Consider the following 9,091-nt stretch of genomic DNA (forward strand, 5'->3'; position numbering starts at 1 on the left):
GGAGAGGCTGAGGGTATGGGTTTAAGGAACTTGACGCTGTGTACAACAGTACCTAGGCCAGTAATTCCTCCTTGGCTGTTTCCAGAACCTGTTGTTGATTTGTCTATACACGACCAGCTGTCTGCAGATGTTGACAGGTCTGTGTATTCTATTATGGTTCGAAGATATTTGGCACAGTCTTATTTTAATGTTTTGCAAGTTTACACAGATGGATCTAAACAACCTATATCAGGAATTACAGCGGCAGCTGTCTTTGTTCCAGACTTTCAAGTTACTATTGGTAGGAGGTTGTCTGATAATTTGTCAGTGTTTGCAACAGAGCTTGTGGCTATCGTGCTGGCCTTGCAGTGGGTTGAGGAAATTTGCCCTTTGAGTCTGGTCATATGTTCTGACTCTTTATCAGCTCTCCAGAGTCTACGTACTGGAAGGTCCTCCTGTAGGCCAGACCTACTTCTAGAAATATGCCAATCGTTGTTTAGACTCCAAATGCAGCGCATACATGTCAGCTTTTTGTGGATACCAGCACATGTAGGAGTGGAGGGGAATGAAATGGCAGATGGGATAGCTAAACAATGTTTAAATCACCAGGAGTGTGACCTTGTCATCCCTCTAAGGAAAGGAGAGATTCAAGTTCTTATTAAGAGGCATGTTCGGGCAGTATGGCAGAATGAATGGACACAACAATCTAAGGGCAGACATCTTTTTAACATTCAGCCTGGGGTTGGTTCGAGTTCAATGGGAGGGTCGGGTAGAAGAAATGAAGTGGTGTTGGCTCGTCTTCGTATAGGTCACACTTTACTGAATTCTTCCTTACAGCTGATTCAGAAGCATGACACGGGGCTATGTAGATACTGCACACAAAGGGAAACGCCAGAGCACGTGATATTACACTGTAAAGAATATTCTGAGCAGAGACAGTTATTATTTGACACACTCAGAGTGAAGGGTCACAAGGATTTTTCTTTAAAGGGTTTACTTATATATGGGTCAGGGATGGGATTAGTGCACAAATATGTTTTGTTGTTCTTGAAGTCTATTGGGTTGTATAATTTAATTTAGTTTTTTTTTTTTTTTTTCCCACAAAGTAGTCACTGTCCTGAAGTCTTGATTCACCCTCCAGCCTAGTAGATGGCGGTAATGCGCCAGTAATTGGCCTGCCAACCGCCATAAAATTGGAAAGAAGAAGAAGAAGAACTCTCTGGCTAAATAATAAGCAGAGCTGCTGCAGTTTAAGGCAGACAACAGCTGGAGTTTGTGGATAAATGTAATATGGTGTTTATTATTAATAATACGTGTTTGCCGTGTTTACGGTGTGTTTTAACGCTGTTTTGTTGTTGTGGCTCGCTTTCGTTCTTTTAACGTTGGTTAGCTTCCTGATGCTAACCGTTAGCATCAGAAGCCGTGCCGGTCGCTATTCGTTAACTTACATTTTAGCAACTTAACGCAGTTTGTTAAGGACTGCTGTAGTTAATATAACGTTATTAGACGCTATTAAGGTAAGTAATGTTAGTATACGTAACGTTGGCGTCTTGTTTTAATGTTTCCCTTCCACCTTAAAGGTCACACATTTCCATTCTGGCGCCTGAGCCGGTAGAACTGTAACCGCTGTCTAATTTAAGGTGGAACGGACAATTCCTCTCAGCAGTCAACATTCTGCCTCTGTGAAAGGTCATGGAGGACAATAACTGAGATATGACGTGTTGTATAATATTGGCTGTGCCTTTACTTTATTACCGCGTTAAGAAAAATCTTATAGTTGAAAAAATATGCTGGATAAGTAGATCAAATAGAGTTCATCAAATGTAATTGATATTTGGAGAGGTTCTGGTTTTAATAGTATTATTTAATACCAGTCAACACAGTCAACCTACATAATACAGCTCTGTAAAAATAAGAGACCACTTAAAAGTTATGAGCTTATTTGATTTTACCAAATTGAAAAGCTCTGGAATATAATCAAGAGGAAGATAGATTATCACAAGCCATCAAACCAAACTGAATTGCTTGAAGTTATCCAAAAGCAGTGTGTAAGGATAACATGCTAAGATGTATAAAATTGGTTATTTTAGCCATATCTTATTTTCTGCAAATAAATGCTCTAAATTACAATATTGTTATTCTAAATTTAGGAGAAATGTTGTCCGTAGTTTATTAAAATTAAAACAACAATGATCATTTTACTCAAACATATATACCTAAAATAGTAGAATTAGAGAAACTAATTCAGAAACTAAATGGTCTCTTAATTTTTTCCAGAGCTGTATATTCTGACTACAGTACTGCAGGCTGGGAATAATATACACTAATTGAGTCTACAGGGCATCAAAGGGCAAATGATCACAGATTAAAATAATCAGGACTGGATCAGGACATCACTAATATTAATCAGCATATTGTTGTTTATTATAGTTGTTATTATATTAATCTCATTGTGAAATTTGATTTGATTGTTTTTCCCAACAGATAAATTGAACAGTATGTCTGCAGACCGAAACTGGGCCACCGATGAGGCGCAGTCCTCCAAGTTGGTGCGAAAAGCGAAGGAGTCGCCATTCGTGCCAATCGGTAGGTGAATGTCTATGTAAATGCCATCACATTTTAAGATTTTGAAGCAGAAACTTCGACATTTCTGTATATCAGTGTTCTGCAGTTACCAAAACTAATCTAGATTTAATCTAAATTTAATCTAATCTTCAAATAAAAGGCTTTGTACTTTGCTTCACTCTCCTGTACGTGACTACCGGTGTACAGTGTTTTATCTGAATTTATTTCCTGATATGATTTGTTACATTACAGAGACAGTATGGTATTTTATTTTTTTTGCATTAATAATGTGAAAGTAATTTGTGCTCACCCCTTGTATTTTTTTTATCAAGGAGAATTTATTTTATTTTATTAGGATATTTTAAAATGTTTAAATTCCAATTCCTTCAGAGTATCAGAGTTTTATAGTACATAACAGTTAATTGATTTTTAAGAGTGTACTTACATTATTATGCTACTATTTTATATTTAGATCCATGGCTTAAAATTGTATTAAAATGACAAATGTATCGTTTATCACTTTAAATCTTGGGCCAGTATATCGTCCAGACAAAATATTGGTATTGTTGTTATGGCATCATTGTCTATCAGATATTGATCAGTGATGTGTATTAGGGTATAAATGATACATGGCCTAATGCTTGTGGTCTATTGGTTCTAGTGCTGCCAGGCTCTAATGTCTGAGTTACTGTTTGTTTCCTTTGCAGTGGGCTGGGCTAAGCTACTGTTTCATTGGCTTGTAAACGTTTCCATTGGTTGGCTCATGGTCTATTCTGATGGAAACAGGACTAAATTAGTTTTATGTGCAACAAAACTGAATCGGCCTGTAAACTGTACTGCAGGTGGTCTGTTCTCTGTATAAATACAGTGTTTTTCTGCTGCAGGCATGGCTGGATTCCTGGCAGTCGTGGCGTACGGACTGTATAAGCTGAAATCCAGAGGCGACACCAAAATGTCCGTACATCTGATTCACATGCGTGTCCGAGCACAAGGTTTCGTGGTTGGAGCGATGACACTGGGTAAGGACTATAAGCACTTTGGTTATCTAAATCTCCTTTTGTATTTTTAATCATTTAAACACAAAACAAATAAACCCTTAATCAAAACATAATATAAAAATATATTGCTTTTTGTTATTATCTGATTCATATTATTCGGTAATAACACTGACATGTCACCTGTCTTGGGACAGCCTCTAGTATCATGTCCCTTGACCTTTTGGCATGTACTATGGAAGCTAAAGAACCCTGCCTTGATCTGTGGGATATGTGGGCAGGGTCTCTTGCGTGATATGCGGATGTTTAATGAACTTCAAAAATGGACGTTTCTATTGTTCTGCACCCACTATAAGACTCACTCCAACTTAGTTCTGGGCAGCATATGGGTTCATCCAGTGTATCGGATGGGAAATTATAACTGGTATGCATCTTTCACATACATCCCCCCATTCTGCTGAAGAAACACAATAGCAGAGCTTGGAAGCTAACGCTAGCCAGTTAGAATAAAAAGCTAACACACTGGATTAATGGTAGTTCAGCTCTAAAGGAATCAAACGCTTCATCCTGCCTGGAGAAAAATGAGAACAGAACTCCTGGATCTTCTGCTGCTCCTTGCAATAGGAGTAACTATAGCCCTTTTAAATATATCCTTCATTCTACATTATTAATAATATTAATGCATACTGAACTGAATGTATTTGTTAACTGGAGAACCAGGAGAAATGTGATAAACAGCTATTTAAATACTTTATTGCCTCTAATGGCATCAATAACATATTGTAAATTGATATTAAATTTGTCGAACTTTCTTTGAATGCTTAAATCATAAGTATTTCAGGCCCATTTATAGTGTTTATAGACATATTTAAAATTGTTTTCTAAAGGAAGTCGTGTTAAAGTTGTCAGCATATCTCTTTTTAAGGTCTATTGTCTACATTCTTCAGCTGTATTTCTTTTAATTAAGTCTGATTTCTTAATATAAACCATAAGTAACAAAGTAACAAAGTAAACCATATACTGATCAAAGCCTTAATTTAAAGCCTTAGTGTTTTATATGTACTTCTAACAGTACAGTAAGTCACAGACCTCACAGACAAAAAACTATAAATAAATAAGAATAAAAATATACTGTGATATACTGTGAAACTGACAGAATCGTGAAAATATATTTGGTCATACCACCCAGCACCACTACTCCAAACTCCTATAATTCACTTGGCCTTACCATACATGAGTGCATGACCCTTGTTCAATTAACCTCACTCACAAGATAACACCTCATAAAGTTTACAGGTGTGGACAGGTATTCTCAAGCCGTCCCCTGATGATGTAACACTTTACGGTCAGTTTCTGTACAGCTGTTAGTGCTGCTGTACATTAGGAATGTCAGTGTGGCTCAGTGTGTAACTGTGGTAACTGTTGCATCTGTACATATAATACAGCTGTGCTGTATTTTTATTTGTGATGTCATCACCTCCCTCGCCTGTACCTCACCGTATCTGTTCCTGTGTTCCAGGTGTGATGTACTCCATGTATAAAGAATACCTCGCCCCAAAAGACCCAGACGAGAAGTGAGGCGCGGGTCAGGACGATTTTGGACTGAAAGCAGCAGAATCCAGTTCAGAAAGTAAAAAAGCGGGCCTGTCACTATAATTGTATTTGGTTGGAGGACATATTGTGTTAGAAATAATTGCGATTAAACTTTAAACCAATTATTATTTTAAAACCATTTTATATAATTGACATTAATATAATATAATAGCATAATTGAGCAATTATGCAATCTTTTATATAAATATATATATATATAGTATATATGATTTAATGTACAATACATCGGTAACACAGTTATTGTGACAGGCCTACAAACAACCCACAGTGTCCTGATTTGGTCAGTAATTATGTTATGAGTATGAGTGTAATCTAGGAGAGTAGAGTATAATTTGTAAACATTATAGTACCGAAAATATAAATATTTTTACACTGATTAATTTAAACCTTAGGATATTTTCTATTTCTTTGAGTTGTAGAACTATAATAGAAGTGTGCAGCACTATGTGTATTACACATATATAAGTATTTATGGATTCAGTAATGAGAAAAAAGAGTATTTGTGTTTTTATTTTGCATTAGAATTGAAATATGTTCTTGGTAATTCTGCCAAAACAATAAGGCATACACTGCTCACATACAGCTTCCAACACACCCCTGAAACATTCATTCAAAAAAAAAAAAGAAAGAAAAATATAAAATATGGCCAAACATTACTTAAACATTATAGTAATGTTTACAACAAGACAAGACAAGTGATGTGTCAAATCTGTGGAATGATTTTGATCTTTGGCTGATGATGGTACGGAAATAAAACCACTGAAGAATTACTGATCAGACTGGTGTATTTTTTTCACTGAGCATAATCACAGCTCTGACACATTCAATCAGAACTAATAAATAAAAGAATCTAATAATCAGATTTAATATAAAACAGACATCTTTAAACATCATCTCTGAACAGCATGTGATTATAAAATAGTAAATCAGACAAAACAAAACGACAACATAGCAAATAAAAAAAGCAGTAACTGGGTTTAATCAGAGAGGTTTGAAACTTGTAGGTTTTGAAATGGACTCGATCAACAAATTAAGAAGGATAAATATACATTTGATTGATAAATCAGTCATTGATAAGCTCATGGGAGTGCAGGCTGTGAAGAAACAGCTTGTTTTTGTCAACAAAACTAAAAAAAAAAAAAAAAAAATCTAATCTAATTTTTCTCATTTTTAATGAAATAAAAAAGTACACCAGATTCAGACGTGTGAATAGAAGGACACTAAAGGGTTAAACATTCTGTTCTGTAACAGTTAGTTTGTTCCCCATGATTTCAAGTGCACAAATACAGCTGTGTGCAAAAGTGTGGGCACCCCTGATCAAACTGATGTGTGTGCATAGAAACACACCCCTGCACACAATATACAACTACAGTGTTCACTTTGTGTTGTGAATGTTTACTTTATCATAATATTTTGGTCATTCTTACTTTTATTTTTATTTTTTTTACTGATTTTATTATGTATGCCATTTTAATTCATTAATTTAATTTCTAGTTAATTTCAGACTTTTTGTAAAATATGACGATTGTCCTCAATACACAGTGCCATGAAAGAGTATTTAAGCCCTTACAGAACCCTGAAGAAGAATGTCTGTCTTTGAGACATTCCCACAGTTTGTCACCGTAAGCTCAAACATACTTGGGTTCTGCAGCAGGACAATGACCTGAAGCACACCGGAAAGGCCAACTCACAATGGCTTAAAAAACTCAAATGAAGGTTTTCGAGTGGCCGTGTCCAAGTCTGATTGAGATGCCAAGGTATGATGGTTTTTGTGGTTTATGCTCAAAAACCCTCCAATGTGGCAGAGTAAAATTCTGCGTAAGAAAGTGGGCCAAAATTCCTCCACAGAGATGTGAAAGATTCATTGTCAGTTATCGGTTTTCCTTGATTGCAGTTGTTGCCGCCAAGGGTGGCACAACCAAATTATTAGATTTAGGGGGCAAATACTTTTTCACATAGGAATAGATTGGTATTAATAGATTTTGTTCCTTAATAAAATTAATTTTCATAAAAAAAAAAAACTTTTCATATTTGCTCAGACTCTCGTAGTCAGAAATTAAAATGTGTTTGTTGATCTGAAAAATGTACATATAATAAAAAAGCAAAAACAAAATAAATATTTTTTAACAGCACTGTTTGTTAAACAAAGTCTAAATGATTAGCAGATTATTTTTTGCTGAAATTAAAAAATGTTATGTAAAGTTGATAAACAGAAATGTCCACGTCATAAGTGAATAAATATTAACTCTCTACAATTTAGAGAGGAAAAAACATATTAAATTGTTCTGTAAAGGATTTATTCACTTATTTTTATTTATTTTAGATTTTAATCTAAATATTAGATATTTAATTTAGAACATCGACACCACCATACATTATTATACACAATCAGGGTTGCTCATTTTTTTTTGCACACAGCTTTTTTTTTTTTTTTTATCTCAGTCGCAGCTCAGCTGTGGGAGACCACAAATTCAATATGAAATTATTCAGAATAATACTAATATTAATAATAGTGCACTTGTTGTTAGGTAATGTAAGCAGCTTTTTAATCTGCATGTTTCAGTCAAACTAAACATCCCTTAAATCTAATCAGATTTAAATATAAATTCTGAAATAAATTACTGTAAACTGCTGCAGTAAAATACACTGTACATCTCATTTTGCATAAGAAATTCAAAAGCCCATATCTAAAAAATTAAACAGCTACAAAACATTAATAAAAATATTTAAAAATAGTAAAAAAAAAAAATAATCAATTTAATTCCAAAATGCATCATAAAACTCAGTAAAACACATGCAGCTCTGGAAAAAAATAAGAGATCACTTCAGTTTCTGAATCAGTTTCTAAAATATTGTCACTTATTATGTTCTCCTCCACCAGTCTTACACACTGGTTTTGGATAACTTTATGCCTGCACTCCTGGTGCAAAAGTTCAAGCAGTTTAGTTTGGTTTGATGGCTTGTGATCATCCATCATCCTCTTGATTATATTCCAGAGGTTTTCCATTTGGTAAAATCAAAGAAACTCGTCATTTTAAAGTGGTATCTTATTTTTTTCCAGAGCTGTATCTGTGTTTCTATGATCATAAATTCATTATCTTTCAGCACTGAATAGTTGCGTTTCATTACTTCCTAGAGCAGACTGGTTAAACTGGTTTTAATGCATTTTGGAAACAAACTCTTCACAAAGCACCGAACGAAACTGGGATTGGATCCACTGGCCATTTTAAACGGTTCTCTCAGGAAAAGCCATAAAACAGACTTGGCTCTTGGAGGCGGGGACAGAGGACAGATTGTGATTGGTCCTTTTTAGCTCTGGAGTTTTAAATTGACCTCTTGTAATATTCTGTAACACTTTAGATCAGAAACACCTATAATTTTGCTTCACCCACTGGCCTGTTTATCAGAAACACTTACATTAGAGGGTGGTAGTTGGAAAAGAAGCAGAGTCTGATTTCACATGCATTTCACATGTTATTATCCTCATTCTGGTCCAAGTATAGTGATGCGTAATGGTGTCTGTGGTAAAAAATGAGGTGGAAATCAGGGGGGAGGGGTTACAGAGTGCATCAATAGGGTAGATGTTTCTGATAGAGTGGCCAGTGTATATCCACATGTGGTTATAATATAAAAATGTTTTTTTATTATTATTATTATTATTATTATTGTTTCCTCTAAAGTAACAATAATAATAATGGACAATAGTAACTGATATCTACGGTGGCCGAGAAAGCCCAACGCAGTGCAAATTGAAAAGCGCTGCAAAAACACAAAACACATCCATCAAAATTACAACACAGGCGCAGCAAATAGAAAAACGCGCTGCAACTAGAAAAACGCGCTGCAAATAGAAAAACGCACTGCAAATAGAACCACAACACAACGGAAGTGAGTCACAACACAACGGAATTTTCCCGGGGGACCTTAAAAGATACTGT

The 9,091-nt window shown here is 35.1% G+C and overlaps 1 protein-coding gene across 2 annotated transcripts; it reads left to right on the forward strand.

The window, feature by feature from the left end:
* Positions 1–1,186: 1,186 nt before the first annotated feature.
* On the forward strand, positions 1,187–5,923 carry LOC103036758 (HIG1 domain family member 1A, mitochondrial). Of its 2 annotated transcripts, none has more exons than XM_049471553.1 (4): positions 1,187–1,264; positions 2,464–2,565; positions 3,429–3,563; positions 5,059–5,923. In XM_049471553.1, the coding sequence occupies exons 2-4, from the start codon at positions 2,478–2,480 to the stop codon at positions 5,115–5,117; spliced, it is 282 nt and encodes a 93-aa protein (XP_049327510.1). In that variant the 5' UTR covers positions 1,187–1,264; positions 2,464–2,477; the 3' UTR covers positions 5,118–5,923. The 2 variants fall into 2 exon arrangements, with proteins under 2 accessions (XP_049327510.1, XP_049327511.1); XM_049471554.1 differs by lacking the exon at positions 1,187–1,264 and adding an exon at positions 1,359–1,496.
* The last annotated feature ends 3,168 nt before the right edge of the window (positions 5,924–9,091 follow it).

This window comes from Astyanax mexicanus, chromosome 24 (assembly GCF_023375975.1).
Source record: "Astyanax mexicanus isolate ESR-SI-001 chromosome 24, AstMex3_surface, whole genome shotgun sequence".
NCBI lineage: Eukaryota > Metazoa > Chordata > Actinopteri > Characiformes > Acestrorhamphidae > Astyanax > Astyanax mexicanus.

What these genes read in the sequence shown, in the direction of transcription:
- LOC103036758 (XM_049471553.1), top strand. Translation starts at nt 2,478, where the DNA reads ATGTCTGCAGACCGAAACTGGGCCACCGATGAGGCGCAGTCCTCCAAG. An exon ending in GTCGCCATTCGTGCCAATCG is followed by an intron (nt 2,566 to 3,428) that starts GTAGGTGAATGT and finishes TTTCTGCTGCAG; the next exon opens with GCATGGCTGGATTCCTGGCA. An exon ending in GGTTGGAGCGATGACACTGG is followed by an intron (nt 3,564 to 5,058) that starts GTAAGGACTATA and finishes CCTGTGTTCCAG; the next exon opens with GTGTGATGTACTCCATGTAT.